Source organism: Arctopsyche grandis, chromosome 2, assembly GCF_051622035.1.
Source record: "Arctopsyche grandis isolate Sample6627 chromosome 2, ASM5162203v2, whole genome shotgun sequence".
NCBI lineage: Eukaryota > Metazoa > Arthropoda > Insecta > Trichoptera > Hydropsychidae > Arctopsyche > Arctopsyche grandis.
In genome coordinates, this window is record NC_135356.1 from 19,444,837 (window position 1) to 19,468,506 (window position 23,670).

A 23,670-nucleotide genomic window follows, 5' to 3' on the forward strand; every position below is an offset into this window, starting at 1 on the left:
GGCCATGGCCATGGTGTTATTATTCACGACGGACACCATCTTGCCTATCTTGTTTTTACGCTCTTTTTCCATCTACACGCGGCGGCCGCATCATCTAGATTTCACGCCGACAGATAAATTCAAACTGGATATTGTGTACGTTTTTCCGGTTTCAGTATGCAGACGGGTCTGTACACCGGGTGGTCCAAAAAATCGTCCAGCATCTAATCTCGAATGTGCGTTAATTAGGGCGGAGATAAAGTCACACGGACTATTCCCATCGACTGTGCGCGTGGATATAATTTCCGATCAATTTTTGTCCTTGGTAAAATGTTTTTCATTAATATTCCACATTCTTTATCCATTTCAAAATAAACATGATGTCTCGAATAATTTGTACTATACAGATTAACATCGCAAATGATTCGTCCTTCTGCGGAAAATTGAATCACAATGAAAATGTATTGCAGTTATACGAGTAGTGAGGGGCTATTATGTACATACGTACATATGAATTAAATATATGAAAAATTGCACTTGATTGATATGTTGAATAAAAATAGTATAAACACTTACAAAATACCTTCTATATGAATTTTTAAAACGTCAAATTATAAAAAAAAATAGATGATACCTCCTTGGTTTTTGCAAATTTTATGTGGAAAGCATTGTTTATTTTAAATTTAATATCTATTTTAATTTTTATTACCAAATATTTCTATAATAGACAAAATTTAATCATTCAAGTAAATATGGCGTGTAATATATTTTTACTTTTTTTTCCTTGTTTTTTTATAAGATGTATTTTATATTAATAACATCAATAATCTGTGCAAATATAATATTCGTATTTTTATTAGTTTGACAACGTGTGCATTTTTCGAAACACAGCAATGAAACCAATGTCGCTTATATCTATGATTTTCAATAAAATTGTCTCAATGATGAGATGAGATAAGTTACATATGAATGATTTAATTGAAATATATCATACTTTAGTTATAAAAAAAGTATCCCTTGTATATAGTGTTGCCAAATCTCAAGGATATATCAATGAAATTAAATTTGGAAGTTTATTATCTCCAATTCGAGTCATTCGCTTATCAAGAAATCTCGTTATTGTTACATCATAATGAATCAAGTAGTTGACTTAATTAAGCACGATATATGTACATATGTATAATGGGTATCTGTTTCGTAAAGCTACATACTTTTAGATTCAAATTTAATCTACGCGAACGATTGTTTTCGGACCACCCTGTGCGTGTGTGAATATTTCTGGTTGAGCAATGATTTCGTTAACACGTTCCCGATTCAAATCCCGTAATTAATCGTGTGTCAAACGAATTAATGCTCGCACTCAACAAGAAGTTCCTCATTTTATTTATATCTACATCCAGTGTGCGTGAGTTGATTAAAAGCGATTCTGAAATTAACGATATATTTTTTGCGCTTGAAAAGATTGATGAGCCCTGAAAAAAAATCATCAATGTAAGGAGATATATTTTCGTTTGAGTGGAAATACATAGTTCTGATACTTAATTATGTATAAGCATTGTTTACGCGTGTGGATAAACTGTATTGTCGCTTTAAGGGTTTTAATTGGTTTTCAACCCTCAACATAGGCGCCATTTTGAATTTTTCAACATGTACCTACCCCTCCGTTTTTCCGTTATTATTGATAAATTATGCATTTAAATTATTTATGTATTATTTCAAAATAGTCCCGTCAGCGCGTTAATAATAAGTTACTTCGTCGTTCGCCTGTTCAGTGCCATTATTGACCTGCCGTATAAAATCCCCTTTTCTCCCACCCCAACATATTTTGGTTATTTTCGTGAGCATTTTCCAATGCAAATAAAGACATATTTTTTTTTATTAAAAAATATATTTGCGGCCGTTGAATATACTTACATATATACTAATAGATGATTGTCAAATCAATTTACGATAATACATAATGGCACCATTATTTTATATGTATTTATTAATTAAAAAATTAAACTGTAAAAGCTTATCATAATCGATTACGTGGGCAGCATCAGAATAGATTCAATGGACTTTTCAACTCCGCTTGTTGTTAATATAGCTATAATATATTTCTTATATGTATGTTGATATTTTTTATAGCTCACTTTTTTCACATCCTCTAATATGTTTTCGTAACAGAACAAGATTCGTCTTTCTATTGGAAAAATATATTTATATATATATATATATATATATATATATATATATATATATATATATATAAATATATATATAAATATATATATATATATATATATATATATATATATATATATATATATATATATATATATATATATATAGGTATACGTAGACACGTGTGAAGATAATGTACGTTAGAATATATAGCAAACCACAGTGTCTAATGTTATCAAACCGATACGACAAAATACCTTATCGCTCGTTCAACCATTCACACGAAAAATATGTGTATATGTGTGCGTTTATGTTCCAATTTGAGGTAAGTTTATAAGATGTTGTTTTTAGACATGTAAATATTTCATATATCTATGTACCCAAAGATACCGTTGACATGAATTAAAAAGTGATTAACTGAATTCGCTTTCTATATAAATATATACATGTTCACATTTACATATTATGTGTGTGCTAGTATGTCTTTAGTTAATTGACATACATTTTATTATATATACGATAGATAGTTTTGATTATTTGTCTGTTCAATTAGAATTATATTAAATTAGCGGATCGTTCGTTAAGCCCTAAAGGGAACACTTCCAACGTATTAGGGGGAAAAACTTCGACGTATACTATGCATTATACTATTATTTTGTATATTATGGTTAGGGTTGTTCATCTGAGGGGTGTTGGATTGATCATCAATTAAACCAATGCGCGGAAAACAATCACTTACGAGTGAGTGACCATCACGATTTCAAGCTACATATGTATAGTCAAGGTGACTAATGCGTTGATTTTTTAATGTGAACCCTATCATTGAACGCGTATGTACACATTATATTATATTAGTGATCATTACATTCCAATGTCGATATTAACGAAAGTGTTTCGATAAGGCCGAAACCACAAAATCACGGCCCGATAGGTTTTATTGTGTAAACAAATCAGTTCAACGTTTACTCGGCGAGGTATTTATTTATGAGTGTTTCTGGAATAAAATTCTATGCAAAATAAATTTTAAATATAATTAAGTTATTTAAATTAAAGATGTAAATATAATGCGCAGAGGGAAAAAATCTAAATTTTATATTTTAGATATTAATGGAAAATGTCATTTATCAGTTTACGAAGTATACAAAATTGTATGAATTTTTGCATCAATTTAGTGGAATACTACCAATTTACTGTTAGTCATCAGGGAAAATAATTATTACTCATACAAAACATCATCATGGCTCTATTCAACGATGCATGTAAATATTAAAGTTTAATTCATATATAATATTTGATTTACTAAATTATGTTCACAATACATCTTATATTTATTTTAATAGATACTCGTCATTTTCTATTTTAAAATTTTATTTTATTTTTAATAGTACTTATAGTATTATATTATTTCAATGTTAATGTACAGCAAAATAAGAAAAAAGAGCTCAAAAACCTATTAACAATACATATATAATATTTTATTTATCTATGTATGTACATTCAATAAATATTTTATGTACTCTTTTTTATTTATTTATTTATTATTACATGTACATACTTACAGTTAAAAACAACTTTAAGTTGAAATAGAAATCGTTCATCAAGAATTGCACATTTTCAGTACAAATTTATGTATGTTAGTGAATCTGTATTTCCCAGTGATATTATATATACTTTCAATAGTAGAATTATACTCTCGCCAACTCAGTCAGTGAAAGCATATCTCACAAATTAAGACGTTGAAAACAGGCTGTCAACTTGGATGCGAGATCATAATAGCACCAATTGGAATAAAAGACTGGGGACTCTCCAATTTATGAAAAAGAAGGCATTCCATTCAGGAATCAAATAAAGGTGTATTTGGACAAACTGCAAAAGTTGGTCTAACATCATCAAATTTGACTTCTGAAGTAATCAAACATTTATACACTGAAGAAGATATCAACAAACTTTCGTTGGAGATACATAAAGAAGACACAACATGAATAGAAGTATCAGAAGTAAATGTAAAATATTCGGAATATGAACTCCCTAAAACGTCAGTGAAAATATACTTTCACTGCTATTATGAAATCACTGTAACATATGTACATATGTATAACAATTATCTATATTTAAATTTAATTCTCACACCTCTAATCAGTTCATATATAAATGCCCAGCTCGTGCGTGTGTGCGTACCTTGTGTACCTACACGATATCGAGGCAACGATTATTATTTGATTAGAGATATTACCTGAAAACCTAGCGGCTCGCTTTGATGTAACGATAAGGGGTCCCCATATCTATTTGGGGGACCCGGGCCAGGCCGATAGTGTCGGCTCACTTACTACAAAAATCAATCTGTACTCAAAGCGCGACATATGTCGGCATGACAGAGATAAAATTTCTCCATAGTACTCAGTCTGAATATATGTACATACATATGTATGTATACTTTTATACAAATATGTGTGTGAAATAACACCGATTTCGGTCTTTGTCGACGATAACGCCATATTATATACAAATAACGCACAATTTAGTTTCCGGGTTGATATGCGGAACTCCATCTATTGTACGATATTACATTACACGTACATATGTATGTACATGTTGGCTGAATAAAATGGCGAAAAAGTAGCATATGCGAAACTCCCTCTCGATGGTAAAGGTCGGTTCGGCATATGAAAGAAATTAAGATCGTTTGATAGCGAACCGTCGGTGTTGGATACACGATGTTTGGTCTGATAAGAGTTAATTGCGCGACTTTTACCGTTGTCATTCGCGTAATTGCTTCGTCCTTTTTATATATGTTTCCATTTTTTTTTGCGTAAAACAAACCTAAACAAACCTCATTGGGTGGTTGTCATTCGATAAAGATCGCCATCCAATGGCTGAAACCATTTTTGAAACGCCCTAAAATTCTGGATTTCGATTGACGCCAAAAGATTTTTGAATCAGTTCTCGGTCAGTCGACTCAAAAGTATTAGATTAGATTGAACGATTCAAGCAATACATCTTTCGTGAGATTCAATTATATTATAATATCAAATATAAATATATACATACATTGTACATGTGTATCTAATGTTCAATAGTTTATAGGTGTGTGTGTATTCATAATTATGTATATTTGAAAATAAATAAAAACATTGCACAAAAGCACCTATATATGTACATGCAAAAATTAAAAAAAAATCCAACATATAAGCTATGTATAATATGTGTACATACATATGCATGCATTTCCGTCAATGATCCAATCCTCATCACTTTTTCATTCGGATATGAACCGTTATCTTAAATGATATAGGTATATCTAATTTTACTTAGATTGAGTACAAACATATGTACATATGTATATTTAATGTATGTACGTCAATTCTAATTTGAGAGATACGAGCATTTACTTACTTAAATTACTACTCACAGTATGTGAATTAATCCGTTTAAATATAATATTACTAATTAGTTTTCGTAATTAATTGAACTCACGCGGTAGGTGTTCGCACATTGTTTTAATTGACAATGAGGGTTTCATTTTAAATAGGTACAAGAATATAATGAATAAAATCGTTGGCTTGTTTATTGTAAAATATAGGTATTGTTCATGAAATTTATGTATTTAAATAACCACTAATTTCAGCTGCTTCTTTCATTCGTGTAACATACATATGTATGTATGTATATTCTATGACCTGTAAATATTTTTCTTACATATGTACACACAGATTCTACCTACTGCATACTTACACACGGCAGCGTTATCTAATTTAATTGCGTAAAATTATAGCTATTATGTGTTATTGCTTAGACCGATGATTTTTTTCTTATAATCTCCTTACCTCGAGAGATTTTAATCTCGCAGGTACGATTATGTACAAACACACGCGTATGCGCATAATTGAAACGGGAAAATATTAATATTATAAATACGAACGTCTGAAATGGACCCGCAATTACCGGGATACGCTCACGTCGTTCCAAATTATTGATTTTCTATTAAAAACTAATCATTCAACGGCGGTAGGAGTGTACTTTTGAAATTTTACACAATACTTAGGACGGTTAGTAAAAATAACAACAATAAAAAGATTCAATTAATTTTAATTCGCCTGCGGTGAATTTTTACGTCCTTTTCTTTTTAAATACTCGACGTCAGATTTTCACCACGTTTATTCGCTCGTAAGCTAAGCGAATACGATCGTAAAAGTGCGAGTTTGTTTTTTCGCCTCTTCGTCCAACTAACCATGGTGGTTTTTATGGATACTTAGAATGGAGAAGGGGGATTTTTATATTGCAATTACTCAAACTCGTTAACCGAATTTAATGTGTATATTTATGCTTTTGGCGAGCTGAAAAGTTTAGCATATACAACGGCGTTATGATACGTTAAGTATGTATTTTTAGCTATTGTTGTGATTATTCAGGTACTTAAGCTTCTATTTTAATCGTACACGATATGATTTATTGTGGAACATTAAAAAAATAATTGAATTAAAATAATTAAGTTATTCGGTACTTATTTTTTTTTTTAATTTATAATTATTTTTAATATTGTAAACTGAATTAGTTTGTAATACCTACATACATGCAGTAGGATTAAAGTATCAAATCAAATATACATATGTGAAGTTTTTATTTAAAAAGCGACATATGTATGTACCCATGTACCTGCCGATTTGTTATTACAATTTCTTAGTAATTAATATGAAGATAAATACTAATATATCATTTTTCTAAATGAAATCATATTTTTGAATTAAGTTTTCATTTGTCTTGGGACTTTTCAGAGACGAGAAGATTTATGTTGTTGTTTTAATTAAAATTAATGATTTTTTTGTGTTTTATCTTTCATTATTATCTAATCTAATTTGGCCCCCTTTCCTTGCCATTGTTTGTTTTTTTCGTACGTACATACATATCTTTCAACCATTTGTAAATTTTCAATTAATTGCGAATTAGTATCACATTGACCTTGATCTCATTCGAATCCAAGATTTTTCATTAATATAGGGAATAAGATTCATCTGAATTTATGATTACAGATTGGAAAACTTTTAGTCAATGTTTTATTTCTCAAAAATACTATTCCATCTTTTGCAATACAATAATTTTTGCTGTCATTATAAGCGACATAAATAGCAAATGGAATCTATGGAAGAAATATAGAATTTTTAATTATCGGTTTTTTTAATTGATTGCTTTAAAGTTCGATAGACATTTTCAAAAATTTAATATATGTATGAAAAATCCTAAAGTCTTATCCAATACAACAATACAACATTAGTAAATGAAAATCCTAAACCTTTATTGGAATGTTAGATTTTATTGAAATTAAAATTCTACATATTATACGATGAAAATATGTATTTAAATATATAAAAACACCCTACAATTCTATCCTACACTAATACAAGATCGACAAGTTATGAAGCCTATTGATGCTAGAATTAATTTCTCTTTTTCTTGCGCGACAAATTCGTTTGATTTATGGACTTGAAATTATACTCTCATTCATGGCATTAAAATTTTTATCAATGTGATACCAAAGCTACGTTTCACATAATGATTTTTTGTTCGAAAAAACGTTTTTACAAGACGAACGATTAATTAAGTCACAAGCTACAAAAAGTAATCGTATCTAGCAACTTATCACGCAATAAATTTCATCCTTAAATGATTAAATATATCATCATCATCATCATCTACAGGCGTTCACCATCCACTGTTGGATGAAAACCTCTTCTCCAACACGCTTCCACTCGTTTCTATTTTGCGCAACTCTCATCCATCTCACTCCACACATTTTCCTTATTTCGTCTACCCATCTTCTCTGAGGTATTTCTGTTACCCTTTGGCATTCTCTCGGGTACCATTCTAGTACTTCTTTTGTCCATCTTTCGTCCATAATGATTAAATATATATAATGATTACATATATTAAATCCTTAAAGGACATATTTAAGTAAGTACATTTGTAAAAATACTATATAATATTTAAGCACACACGCGACCCTATAATTTTATCCCATACTAAAACATCGATACCTAACCCATTCGCTACCGTTCTTTCTTGCACAAGATCGCCTTCTCGCCGGGTCGCGGGAGAAGTAACAGTCGAAAATACAAGCAGGAAAAAATTAAACAAAAACAAAAGGCGTCTTTTAATTTGGTGGCGCCGATGAGAGCCAATAAATAAGGGTCTCGAGACTGGAAAAAGGAAGGAGCGTAGGTGGTCCCGGAGCCGCCCTTACCCGGCCAATAAATTAAGTCGGTTAAGCCAAGCAACCGAATGATAGAGCGGTGGCCGGGGGCAATTTTTCGAGCCACTGTTTGTTTGCACAGCCATCATTCACCGGGGCATTTATGGGCATATTTACCGAACCCCTCTCTATTAACACTGAGAGAGATACGCATCCGAGATGAGGAGGATGGGGCGAGGAGGCTCACACACGCGCCTAATATACGGCCAGTCTCGTTTTTACGATCACTACCCCTCGTGTGGTGTGGGGGTTGCATTGGGGTTATTTGTATACGACTGCGACACAATTCAATTGGGATGATGGCCCTTTAACGGTTCATCGATTCTTCATCACAATAGCGTAGCGTCTGGATGGCAAGGGATACACTTGAGTGTGAAGCTGTGGATCACAATAGGGTTTCCTTCTAATATTTTCGATCGTGAGGGTGTCGGTCAGTTTAACGGTTAAATTTATTTAAATTTAACGGTGTCTATATTTTTTATTAGTTTAATTTATTATTTTTAAAATCAGTATGATCTAGTGATTGGTTTAGTTTAAAAAAATTATAATACATACTGATCTATTAAAGCTACAAATTGATGATGCGCGTGATTGATAGCATTTGTGAAGCAAACATAATAATCGTTCAAAAATAATATTTGGTTTTATATAAGAGCTGTCGAACATTTTATGTATTTAACATTTTACAAATTTCATACATCATATTAACAATTTTCTATTTGTACAATAAGACATTCAAAAAACCGAAAAATCGTTCATAAATCTGATATTGAAATTTATCAAGGTTTCCGACATATTTCCAGATATTATACATACATAATATGTACATAGATATTGAATTTTTGTCTATAAGTCAAAGTAAGTTGGCAGGCACAGTTTCAAAGTGAGAATTCAAATATAGAAGAAATTTTATGTAATACATATGTACATATATCAAATTTCAAATATTTGTAATTAATTGTTGAGACCAGATTTTCTTCAGGTATTTATTCCACTATAGTTATCCGTTTGTTTAAATTTTTTTATACATAAATTATGTCTCTAGATTTAAAAATATGTATGCACATGAAAATCTATATTTTTGGTTCCATTTAAGTGCTATTTGAGTTATAAAACACATACATTGTCTGAATATTGCCTTAACGAATGAGCTTATTGATTGGTACACGTAAATTGCCAAATATTTTATGTACCTACCCTTTAGTATATAAATACATACACACAAATTTTCCAATTGTGTACTAGCATGACTTTTCGTTGGGAGCGTTGATTGTGAACTACTTGTTAAGTGCACATAGCATTGGGAAATTGCACGGTCAATTTTCACCCCTGTAATTAATCACCGCCAACACAAATCTTTATGAAACGATTATATTACAGTCGTTAGTTTAAGCTACGAGCCAATTCGCCATTAAAGGAAATCGTTAACGAGTTAATCGTTAACCAACTAGCGGGCACATTAACCGTAACTTGTCGTATCAGATCGCACTGATTGGCATAAAAGTCTCCGCGACTAAATAATAATGCGAAATTAATTAAGTCGAGGGTGGAAAATTCAACCGTAGGGCTTAATCTGTTATGTGCGTACATACAATAAGGGCTGAAACGAAACGTCTCCGACTTGGCGTTTATTTACAAATTGTTCGCGCTCCCTTTTTGCCCTTTGGCCGCTTCCCGCTTCGCCCCTGTATAAGCGGGCCAGAGAGGGTGCACCCTTAAAGCTGAGATAATTTATTAAAATTGGATCAGAGGATAAACTAGGGAGTCAAATGAAGTTGAGATTAATCCAATATCCCGAACACCCTACACACGCGCTCGTGTTAACTGCGCCAGTTCAAGTGCGGCTAATTCCCAATTTTAATTAAGCTACAACTCCTTCGAAATAGATAAATTGTATGTGAAGGTGTATATAAAACTGTATATACCTATGCATATAGGGAGATTTTTGTTTTGTGCACCTATTAATGTTTCTCGACCTTTTTCTTTGGTACTATCGCTCTTCTATTGACCTTGATAGTATAATATCCATCTGTTGCTTTACAGAAAATAATTTAGTACATTGTATATAGAGACAGATTGTTCGAAAAAACAAAAAAAAAGTCTTATATATATGAACATGTTTATTTTTTTTTTCAATTTTACCACAGGTGTATGTATACATAAAAGGTTAAATATCCCTACATACATACATATGTAGGTATATTTAACAATCAACAAATTCAGATTTGTGAGGAATTTTCGAGAAACGGAGGGCGGAGGCTGCTGATTTTATTGGATATGTCACAACAATTAAGTTAGATATGTAAAACAGTCGATCTGGATCGATAAATTAAATAATTACTCGATTCCGGCCGGGATTTGGACCCGCGACCTTTTTACTGGTAAACAATGGCTCGACCAGTGAGCTGCGGTCTCATACATACATATATAGGCATTATATGTATATACTTAATATATGATATGAAAAGTAGCGTAATATGCCAATAAAAATTATTGTTATAAAAGAAAAAATAAAAAGTATTTCGAATCAGTGAAGAACGGTTTGGGATAAAGCTCGCATTCAGATTCAATTGTTCGATATATGATATTTTATTTTACAGACAAATTTACGTATGGAGACGCATTTTTCCTTCAAATCGAAGATGGGTATAAAAACAAATACAAAATAGTTTGTTATAAATGTCTATCTCATTTTCATTTTTAAATCAGTGCATGTTATATTTATTCTTTATCATGTTTTCTATTACGAACATATGACTTTATTATTTGAAATAATACTTCTAATACTTCTTAATTCTATCATAATATATCAAAATTTATGAAAAGAAAAATTTTTCGAATTAATGATTTAAATCATTAACTTTTCAGATTTAATTTGAAATATTGCGATATGCTTTGGTTCAAAGCCATTGTGTGTATACAATATGTATATAATAGAAAAGCATATGATATTATATTTTGAATTTTCCACATAATCCCTAGAGCAGACGTACCACCATTTGAGACACGTAGATTTGCACGATGAAAAAGGGAACTCAGTCGTTCCTTGTTTTTATTTCCCGTGCAAAGCGGTGTGTGCGCTCAGTATCTATGTACGACAATATATACATACATATGTACATATACGACACACATGAATAATTCATGAGACCAAAAAATCGCTCTCGGGCCACACGTACTCTCCCTCTTCCTCTCTCTCTCACGTCCTAAAATAGCTCTTATTATCCCTAATATGATGCATAAATCTTTGTGCCGCCTTGGTGAAGGGTGGTGGATAGATTAATCAAACGTAATGCGAGTGCAGTGGATGCTTGGGGATACTGCGCGTCCACACACGCATAATGATCAATCTTCCTTCGAGGTGGATTACCTATTAGATTCATGAATTCCAAAAAAAATATTATGGCATTATATAGGCGCTTACTACGACTCGATAAGTCTTGGCACGTACTCTAGGGTAGGTAATTTTCTTAATGGGACATCGCTATGAATATTTTGATGGTGTTAAAATGTCGTGTATTTTATGTAAGTACATATACATATAGGACTATAGTTTGTCCTGAATATAAATAATTATTGACTACTTCTACTACATATTTTATCATCTAATGAGGCATCTAATGATTTTATCAGATATGTAATAACTTTTGAACGTTAGTTTCGTCCTACATATTTACGGTAATTTTTCCTGTCCAGTTTTGTTAGTCAATTCATTTGCGGTTTGGTTTTATCAGAAACCAAATTTCATCAGCATCTGCATAATGTTTTAAATAGCAGCTTGATGAAAAACAAAAGGCATATGAAGTATTCTTAAAACTGTAAAGGATATGAGTTTGTAGCCGTTAATGGTTCCAACAGATCAATTTTCGTTTCACCTTAAATTGTTTTTACATACGTCTTATGCATTTTTATGATAACATTGAACACGGCTTTTTGCCATTATTCAATGGGTCAAATTTAATACTCAGGGCAAGTATTCACTCAAATTCACGATATTCACAAGTTTATGTACAAACGGATAAAATTCAGTTTTATTGTAGTAAATAATGTTTTTGATGTAAAATGTATGTATAAATGTAATGTATAAATAAATTACTTTTTTGTTTCATGGTTCAAAATTAAACCGCTGTCGATTCGTAAAATTGATAATAAATTCAATTTAACGACACTTAAACGGTTACTTTCGAAGGAACCCACGTCAATTCGACGCGGCCGCCATTCATTACGCGTCACTATAATAAAATCGGCGGATGGCGCCATTAAAACCGAAACCCTTGAATAAAACATTGTAACAGAGAGGGTCGTTTCCAAGGGTAGTTAAGAGACGAGACATAGTTGTGTCACTGATTGACTTCTTCTCGGGGCTTTGCGGTTTACGGGGACTAAGACGAGAGTCAGCCCGCAAAAGCCTCAGACGCTCGGGTAATAAATTGCGTATCATTCAAAATGAATACAGGCAACATTTGATACAATTTATATTTTAAAATCATTATTCGTCATCAGTAAATAATAAAAAAAACAGGTTTCCTCAGTATCTCAAGTCTCGGGTGTTCAATCAATGTGTGATACCCGTGATGACATGTGGTGCAGAGGCGTGGACCTTTTCTCGTGAAATCATTCATAAATTAAATGTAGAGGTAAGGGCCATGCTTGGGATAACGTTAAAATAAAAATAAAATAAACGAATTGATCAGCAGGTGCACAAAGGTCGTGGATCTCGAGGAAAGGATATCACAGAAGTAACACAATCTACAAAAATATACACATCTGAATCAAAATCACTGGGCTTGAGAAGAATTTGCCCGCCATAAATATGTAAAATATAAGCATCGAAAACGTATGTAAAAATTGTATACGCAAAAATGTATAATTTTTACCAAACGACATTTTGAAAGTTGTGTATAATAATTTCAAAATATGAAACTGTGCTAGCTCTTCCCGTGTGTGTAATGAATTTTGTCCTGCAGAATAATGAACAGACGGTAAGCAGCTGGGGCTCCAGTCACTTTATGGATTGGTTCACTCAATCTCGTTTTGCACCTACGAGTTCAGCGGTCGCAAACTTTTTTTTCACCCTCGCCGTGAATGAATATGATATGCGATATTTTTTGCGTCGGCAATGGCCCGTTGAAAAATGACTTTTCTATGTGTTTATGTAGGGAGAAAGCGCGCCCTCGCGTAAGTGTATAAAAAAATTGGATTCTTTACAAGCACCATTGAGAAAATATTGGGCAACTATTTATTCCGAGCTATAAATCCAAATTCGAGTTCACTATTATATATAAGTAGGTATATCAGGAATCCTTCGAGGGGCCGGAAAAAAGGGCCATCGAAATCTAGTGCACCCTCTTCTTCTTATAGAGGGAGGGTGGGTTTTGAGTGAACCCTCACTTTTTTTTTCTTCAAGTCGCAAAGTGAGTGTATTGTTTTTTAATGGAAAACAACGTTATAAATCGATATTTTATACGGCGTCGTTGTTTTCGAACGACCGCTAGTTACAGAATAGTGTGCTTTTATAAATGGAAGGTTATAATTCAATCTTGGGTGGGCCCAATCAATGTAAATACACTCTGATAAGACTCAAATACGATTCATAAAACAATTCACAGACTTATTTTATAATATTAAAATGTAAAATGTGGAGTTTCTTGTATTAAAATGAAAACACAACGATTAAAATCACATAAAAATTTATACATTTATGTTTGTGTAAATAATGGCATTCATTATATTTTATTATTATTTCCATGTTATATGATAACAAATTTATTCATGTACATTTATATGTGCACATATCATTCCACGTATATGTATATGTACATATAAATACATATATTAATATTGAGTATGACGAATAGATGCGAAATATGATTTTTTTAAATTACTAACTAATCATACCTTAAGTTTCTTTGTATGCTATGTTTGTACATGATGTTTGGATGTGAAACTTCAAAGAAGTATTGAGCGCTGTATGCTCGACATAACAAGGAGAGATCAGAAACGGAATATGTGGGTGAAAATTATGACAAGGATAGAGAAGAGATTGAAATAGCAATGGACCTGACACGTATCTTGAAAAATGGAAACGTGGATAAAATAAGTACTAGAATGTTACCAGGAAGGCTGCAAAGAACATAGGTTCCTATATGAAATTAGAAAAATGTGTGTGGTGAGATGAATGAGAGTCGCACAATTAGAGACGAATGGAATCGTTTTAGAGAGGTCTTCATCCAGAAAATGATGATTTGTATTACGTTTATGTAATCAATAAAATATATTTAAATTTATCTGTCGAACTATAAATAATTTATGTGTAAAAAATTATTAATATATGTATGTACATATATACATATTCTATAAGCGTTGATATGTACATAATTTTTGCGTTACATATGCGTACAAATACAAAATGCAAATGTGGTCACGCATCTCCTTTATTACACTGATAGAGCTCATTTTTTTTTAAATTATTAAACATTTTATTTATTTCGCATCCATTTCCATTGTGTGACAAAGCACGAGGGTGTTGCATAAAGCACCAAGCGATTCAATTATTGCGTTTTGCATTACACACTTCCGCATCTGTGGGCCGCGTCGCACACATAAATTTATCAAATAAATATCTATATACCTAAATCGACGGTGCCTATTAACGGGAAAATTGTAGCCAAAACGAGAATGAACGGGGAGCGTTACCGGGGGTTCGAAATTCGAGGGTGCGTCGGACACGTAGCGGTACTAAACCGGGAATAAAACGTTTTGCATTCCAATTACTTTCGAGAAGTTTTTTTTTTCATCGACGCCTACTGTTGCGCTGATTTACATATCAACAAAAAGCTCTTGACAGAGCTTATTGAGTGAGCATTGGAGAGAATTTTTCGGTAGCGGCGATAGTTTGTTTACAACACGTAACGCTGAAAGTCTCCCTCACGAACATTACACATATCTTTTGACTCCTCAGACTGGGTGTATTTCAATAATTATTATTAGTCTTTTATTTTTTTATAACAAAACTCTATAAATTTAAATACATGTTAACCTTTAATGTGAATATTTTACCGTAGAAAATGTGTGGAATACAATACTAAACATAAGTTTGCTGTTTTTAAAAAAAAGTAAAATATTTACCCGTGCTTCGATTTATGCGGTAAATATTACATATAATGTTTTCACCTCACAAAAATTCTACAAAGCAGGTTTTAAATACCGAGGAAACAAAAATACGTACGTATTTAAACTGTATTAGTGACTAAAAAATTGTAAATACAGTGTACATAAGTTCAACGGTTTAAATCGCGTTGAATTGATTTCGAACATACAGACTATTATTATATTATTTTAAACCGAATTAGTCATCAAAGACCTCTGTTCATTACATGGACTACGCGAGAAGACACACGTGATGATTAGTGATGTTCATTTTGCAAAATCGCTTTAAAAAGTGTTAATCGAAAGATGCATCTCCATATTGTTTTGTACTCGAACATATATTATTACAAACATATAAAATATTATATGACTTTATTTTTTTATAATAATTAAAACATTACCAAATACTGAGGTGAAATCATTTATCATTATCACAAATGGAACTAAGTTTAGAATATAAACAATTGTTTCGTCAATGATATTTTATTAAACGCGTATATTTTATAAATCATTAGGTAATGTGTAATTTTTTTGCATGGCGCAATCATTTGCACTACTACGAAGCTCTGTACAAAAAAATCACATTTTTACAACGCCATCAATCACGTATTTATCACGTGCTTACGTAAAAAAATATATGTGGATTTATATATATGTATTATTATACATAGGTATCTATAATAAAATAATAATATATTTTTTAAAAAGAACTACGCGTGTCGCGTGATATTTCCCTTAATGCGATTAATGCGCGATTAACCCGTCTCGCCACTTTGACGTGGTGTTTTCTATCGTCTTTTTCTATTTTTTAAAATTCTATTATAATATTAATTATAACACTTCATTTTGACATATCGTTCACCGAACGAGAATGGTTTTAAATTAAATTCAGCGATCGTCAAAACCGCGTTGACAACAAAACGCGACATCGGCGATAAAGAGCACGAACAAGCTTTGCCATTAATTGTAAATTTTTCAAGAAAAACAATGCATGAAGTATAAAAAAAATATTGAATTTCCAGTAGTTGAAATGAAAAAAAAAACCGGTCGCCGAGGCCTATTACATTGCACCGGCTCGTTTTATTATACATATTCGAATTATCAATTATATGGGTAATACACATATACACTTAGTACGAAATAAATGTAATTAATGACTTAATAATGGTCAGATAAACATGGAGTGTAATAAAAAATTCATGTGCGATTTTTGCCGTGGAATTTTGTAACGTTTTTTGAATAAACACATTAATTGTTGAACTCCGTTGAAATTGTTTACGAAACCGTAATTATTTACATAGAATTAACGTGAGATATCTCCGTTTTATGCACACTATTCCTCCATTAATTGGTATGCGATAATTACACACGCATTACTAATAAAATTACTGAGCGTAATAATATTAATTAACAGTCAATTTGAAGTGCGTGTCAAATACATACATATATCGAGTAAATATATGTAATATGTAGAATGACTTGATAGCTCTGGTTGAAGATGTCCCGAATTAAAATGCATAAAGTTTTACGAATTTCATTCATCCGAGAATGAAAATACTACGAAGTTAAGACAATTCAATCATTTTATAATTAATTGAAAAATAAACAATATAATTAAAAATGATATACAATTTGTACATTTGTACATTTGTATGTTTGAGGAATGGTGAGCTAGTGTGAAGAGGATAGATCAATATACGAATAGGTTAATTATAGGTTATTATAACTTTTTCTATTGAGGTAAATTGACTAAAAAATATTTATTAAAAAACTGCCATTTTTTTTAAATATTGACATGGTTCAATTTGAATTCTAACTAAGAAAGATTTCTGAGGAAAGCCTGAATACTTCATTATTGAGCTTTAGCATAGGTTTACTGTGTATTATACTGAACTCGGCCAATGGCATTTAATTTCAACCCTCAATGTATTAATTTTAAAGGGATTAAAAAAAATCAGTGCATATCTCTAGGTAACGGTGATTTCTATAAAATAATTTGAATTTACGGTTTCCATACACACTGACATGCATTTTTGTACTTTTGCATTTTTATGTATGTACAATCTGTATAAAAATATTTTTAATGATTTAACTTTTTTTTTCAAATTATTTCATAATAAATTTTAAATATGTACATATGTACATATGTATGTATGTACATGCATGTACATAATATAAAATACATTTTATTATATTATATCGTAATCATATCAAAATCAGATTTATATACGATTTAAGAATATTTAAGAATAATTGCAAATTCTATTTAAACTTTTCAATGTGTTAAATTGGGCTGCCAAGGCAAAGGCAATAAAAAGTGCGTTCATTTGTAATTTTATTATTACAGTGCGGATTCGAAATAAAAATAAAATATAAAGAACAAATCTAGGAATTCGCAAAGAGCTATAATCTTTATTGTGGGTACGAAAACAATTTATCGAAGAGCACGAGTCCTCTTTTTTATGATTTTATTTTATTTTTTTATTTTCGTTTTCGGCCAGTACTACATACTTACATACATTTATGGCTATGGAAAAATAGGTTTTCCCTGAAACCCACGAAAGTTTCCCATTTTATTGCCCCCCGTACAGGTTCGAAGCCCGCCCCCGCCCACTCGTCCACCCGCCCACCCCGATTACTGCGAACAAATTTATTGAATAGTTTAAAGGTAAATATTTGTACGGCGAACATTTTTATGCGGCCTCGCGTGGTTTGGCCGATTATAGAGTCATTAAGCCAGGGTCGGAATGTTCGGCAACGTTTTGTGGCCCCGTGTAAAATGTATTTATATTGCGGTCGTGTCGGGGCCAAGAGCACCGGAGGGGGGGTACTGAGGGGTGCAATGCAATAAATTTAATTATTTTATTATTATTTTATTGCGGGGCCTTTCAACATGCCCTAATGAAACGGCCGTAAAACGAACGGGGCGGTCTGGGCCCCGCTAAGTCGCGATTTGCCAATTTAAAAATTCGCCGATTGCATTTAACGATTCAATTGTTTATTGTATTTAATTTATTTTTATTTTTATTTTCAGAGTAACCCTTATGCGCTGAAAGATAGTGGAGGTGCCGGAGATATGACCGCGTGGACATCAGCCGGATTGCAACCCACCACAGGATATTACCCTTACGATCCAACGTTAGCCGCATACGGGTAAGCTATTTAATATAAAAATAAATTTATATTATTAAAACAAAAAATACCATAAAGCGATTTTAAGAAATGACAGTATTATTCAGCGCGCTTTCTTCGTATACCTGTTGCGGTATTATTAATGTCGATTAATGTTGTTTGCGATTTTAAATAAATTAAAGAAGGTTTTTAATATTATACTATTTTATACATGTATTCATAAATGTATTGAAGAAAATAAAATGTCGGCAAATCAGTCCAATCGAACTGATTTATAGTCAAATTTACAAGTCACTCGTTTGATCATCGTCTAGGATTAATTGCTGGTGTTCATATGTGTGTTCACCTCTAAGATTTATTGTTAATCAAACAGCTCTATTATCTGTCTAAAATTAGCGGACTAGTATACACATATTACAATGGAAAATCATAAGAAAATAAGGATTAATACTTAGTTATATACATATTACATTATATACTTAGTTATACATATTACAATTTATGTAGATAAAGTTTGTATCTATTTTCACTCTTAGTTTAATATTTATCATTGAATTTATTATTCTTGAAATTTTTTAGATAATCAAACATCATTTCCTTCGTTTAAAGTATATGATCAATATATTATAGTTATATTTTTCGATTCTTATACGTTTCAAAGGTTGTTTAGTCAACTCTCAAGAAGGTGATGAAATATTTCGGACATAAAGGGATCTAGAGAAGTGTTTGGATTATGGGGGGGGGGGTCGAAGTGAGGAAGGTTGGTGATAAAAATCAAATAAAATAAACAAACGTATCAGTGTCGACCCGAGGCATTAGTCGGGTCTCTCCCGAAAGAACATACATATAAACACAATATAACGGCTCGTTTATGAATTATGACCGTTTATGGTTAGTTTTTCTACCGAGTCGGCGCGTCCTTAATAACCCGTCATCACCTCGAGGCGCAAGTATTAACAACATGGCAATAAACACCATAAAACGCGACCATAGGCCACCTAGTAGTAGGCAGGGGCGCTCAAACTTTCAACCTACATTTCAACGCGATTGACGGCACCTGAACGAGTGGGCTTTTGGAAATATTCAACTGCACACACGTACATACGTATGCATGTTTATACGTGTGTACTTAATACAAAAGTTGATATCGATTGCAGAACAAAAACCAAGTGCCAACATCGGTGCCAGCTCACGCGATCGACTCAACCCTCGTTCCATTCTGCATCGACGATAGACAATGTACCGTTCGACGTACCCAATCGGTAGTGTTTCGTTTTACATTTTTATCAAAGTGATTTATAGATTCTCTGCAGTATATGTTGTATTTCGGCACCAAGCTTAAGAACTTCGCGCTCCAGTTATACAACGGTGATACTTGTCTGATGTTGATTTTGGTTCAAATCAAAAGAGGTCGTCAAAAATTGTACCCTTAGTAATATATCAAAATAGTTTTATTTGTTCCTCGATATAAGACAACATATTAGCTGTATTTATTTCCCACAGCTTTTTTACTCATAATCTTCGAGAAGGATTGTTACCATCTCCGAATATTTCTTTGGAATATTAAAGGGAAGTCTCGCGAATGTTGTAGAGCTTTGCTTTAGGGAGCATTTTTCAAAAATTTTGTTGCGAGAACGTCTGCTTTCGGTAACTCGTCTCTTGTAGAGGCTGTCCGGTTCCTTAACGTGATCTGGTGAACATTTGGACCCGTTTGGTAGTTGTGTTGATGAACTGGTCAGTTTCATGAGATTCAACTCGACTTTATTCGAATAAGATGAATGATTGATAATTTATTTATTTTTTGTTGTTGTTTTTTTGTAAGACTGGTGTGACGCATTGGGGTAATCTGTCAGGTCACGGCGGTCATTAATTTGTTATTATTATTGTAATGTTTTGTTCTAGAAAAGCCTATAAATTTTCGAAAAATGTCTTCATCAGACAACAAATGGTCACCAATATGGTTTCAATTTATTTCTTTTACACACATTTAAAACATGATCAAACAGAATTTGTAAAATAAAAGCCTCCCATTCGTTTTGGGCCACTCTCGTCCATCTACTTCCCCATTTTTTCTGATTTCACCTGCGCGCTTCTTTGCAGGGGTGCTAATTCTCTCGGGTACCATTAGAGCACTTCTTTCATCCATCTATCGTCCGTTCTTCTAGCTACGTGACCCACCAATTGCCATTTCAAAATTGCATCAATTCCGTGCACCAATTCCATGTATTCCGTTTTATTTGCTACCCTCTGAAATGAGATTTAAAAATTAGCTAGTAATTAAATCAATTAAATAATTTCATTGTAAAAATACATCTGCAAGCATTTCTGTCAAATGACAATTATCAACAGGTGAGGCTTTATTTGTTAACTGACTAAAAGTGGAAAAACTGTATTCAAAGCTTAATATACAGGTAGTAAAATTTTAATGCTATAATCTTAGGTCCGTTGTATGTATGTATGTACATATAATATGTAGAGATTGTCGTATGTATATACATATGTTAATATGTAGTACATACGAATTTGTTCGCGATTGCGGTTGCATCCTGTCGCTTTTCGGTAGCGCTCGGATACCGACAGGACAGAAGCCGGCAATATATTTTCTATATGTAAATTTCGGGAATAATATCATTTCAGAATTTATATCCACTTCAAACGTTCTATCCGGTGGGTGGGTGGGTGGAAAAGGGGGGGGGGGAGATTTTTACAAAGGTAAAATACATAAGGCGAAGACAAATCTATGAAAGCCTTCCCGAATAGTTTCGTTGTCGTAAACATTGTGACGTGCTCATTATAGTATTTCATGTCGTGTGTGACTTGTAACTTAACGTCGAGCTTTTGTAACCATTTGTATTTATTTATTACAAATATGTCAACGTCAATATGTTTGTTGACAATTTTACAGTAAATTTGATATTTAGACATCGTTTTTTGAATATATTACTAAATACACAATTGCTTGATTGCTATACACATGTAGATACATACTTTTTTATGTGTATGTATATTTTCTTTACATACGTACATTTTGACAATTTATGCATGAAAATTACTGTCTAATAACAGTCGCTAGTAATATTATAATACATAGATATAAGATAACTGTATTATAAATATGTTTTTCTCGAAGAAAAATAAAATATATCATCTTGATGACTACATAAAATGTCTTTGATGTGTATACATATATGTATGTACATATGTATATAATCCAATCCGTCTAACCCACGTAAGTGGATTCATATTGCGAATTACATTCCAACTGGTCAAAATATATTACAACGAAAAATACAGTTCAATTATAAATTATTGCTACCAGCTTAGGTTTTTGTGAAAACGTCACTCGACTGGTAAATTTAGTTGGAAAGTTACAACTCTGTTTAGAACACATTCTTAGAATACGTACTCATTACCTTTGTTCGTAATGCCTAGAAAATATTTACGCATTATTGAATTCTTAAGTATTCGTAAAAACATCAGAGTTGTCAAAACTCAACTGTTATATTACAAATGGCGCTCATTATTGAAAGTGTATTTGCGTTTGTAGATATATAATTTACAAGTTTAATTGCATTAAAATACCAATAACCGAAAATGCCAGTTGGATTATATTACAACTAAAAATACACTTCGTCTGTACCATATACACTAATCATCAAAAAAATTTCGTTAGAAAGCAAATTATTCACAAAGAGACACGCGGCATTGTGTTTTCCTTTGATTGACAATGACACGAACTTACACTGATTGAAAAATACCTAACTTTACAAAAATACATTTGCCAACAACGCACTTCTCTTTAAATATGCACATACTTATGCAGGAACATATAAATGTATACTTTTTATTTTACAAATTTTACACCGTTTTACCGAGAGGGTGTGAGGCTTAGAAGTGCGTGTTTTCGAATAGTTTTTCCCGTCGCTTGTGTTTCTGTGACACGTTCACAATATCGACCCTGCACTATGACGATGGCAGTGACCAGATAGCGGAGGCCTCAAAGCCAACAAAAACCCAACTCTCCCCCGTGGAACTGAACTCGTTATCTGTCTGTTTGATCGGCCGATGTTCGAACACGTAAACGACGCCATTACGATTCGAAAAACGACGCCGCGAGCGCCGTTTTCGTCAACGACCATTTCTATTACCCTACCTTTACAAATATACATTTATTTATACACAATGGGGAAAAGTAAATGGTATATGTATTTTAAAGCCTCTTAAAGTATCTTCCAAACTAAAAAATGTTACAACCAATCAAACGTAAGAATGCTATGAATCAAGTCGAAAGCAAATAACATTTGAAGTATTTCTTTTTTTTTGTATAGTATAAATAAAAAGTGTGTTTATATATATATATATATATATATATATATATATATATATATATATATATATATATATATATATATATATATATATATATATATATATATATAATTCATACATTGACTGTATGTACGTACTGTCATTATCTAAATCATCTGCCATTAAAGCTCGCTCATTATATTCTGCATCGTCGGTATTGAATAGTACGGTGACACGAACGCCATGTGACTTTTTTTTATCTATGAAGGTCCACACATCTGAATATATGAATTAATGACATTTTAAAAATATTAATAAACATATGCAAGGTATTTGAATTTTATTATAATAAAAAAATAAAAATGATAGAGTAAAAAAATCTTAAAAGAAACACTACTACAGTGTGAAATGTTCTCGCATAATTACGATCAATTAAATTTACAATCGACTATAATAAGTATTATAATGATATTCAATTGGAATGAAGTTGTAAATTTTTAAATTGTTATTGTATATTTATAAGGTTGTTGGCAGGTTGGTAGAGCATTGGATTTGCTAGTGAAAGGTTCACGGTTCAAATCTTCAGGTGTACTGACGCCGCGTTTAAATCGTTCTTTTTTATGAATATAACAAAAATGTTTATTTTATTGACGTTATTAATTTAACAAGAGTTGAATTTTTCTGTATTAATT

At 32.0% G+C, this 23,670-nt stretch overlaps 1 protein-coding gene across 2 annotated transcripts in view; it reads left to right on the forward strand.

Moving 5' to 3' along the window:
• Window positions 1–23,670, forward strand: part of LOC143922467 (homeobox protein caupolican-like) — a 111,300-nt gene that overhangs the window by 31,369 nt on the left and 56,261 nt on the right. For both annotated transcript variants that reach the window (XM_077445715.1, XM_077445714.1), the window contains exon 3: window positions 18,573–18,691. In XM_077445715.1, the coding sequence (XP_077301841.1) occupies window positions 18,573–18,691 (119 nt within the window). The remainder of the gene's footprint in view (window positions 1–18,572; window positions 18,692–23,670) is intronic.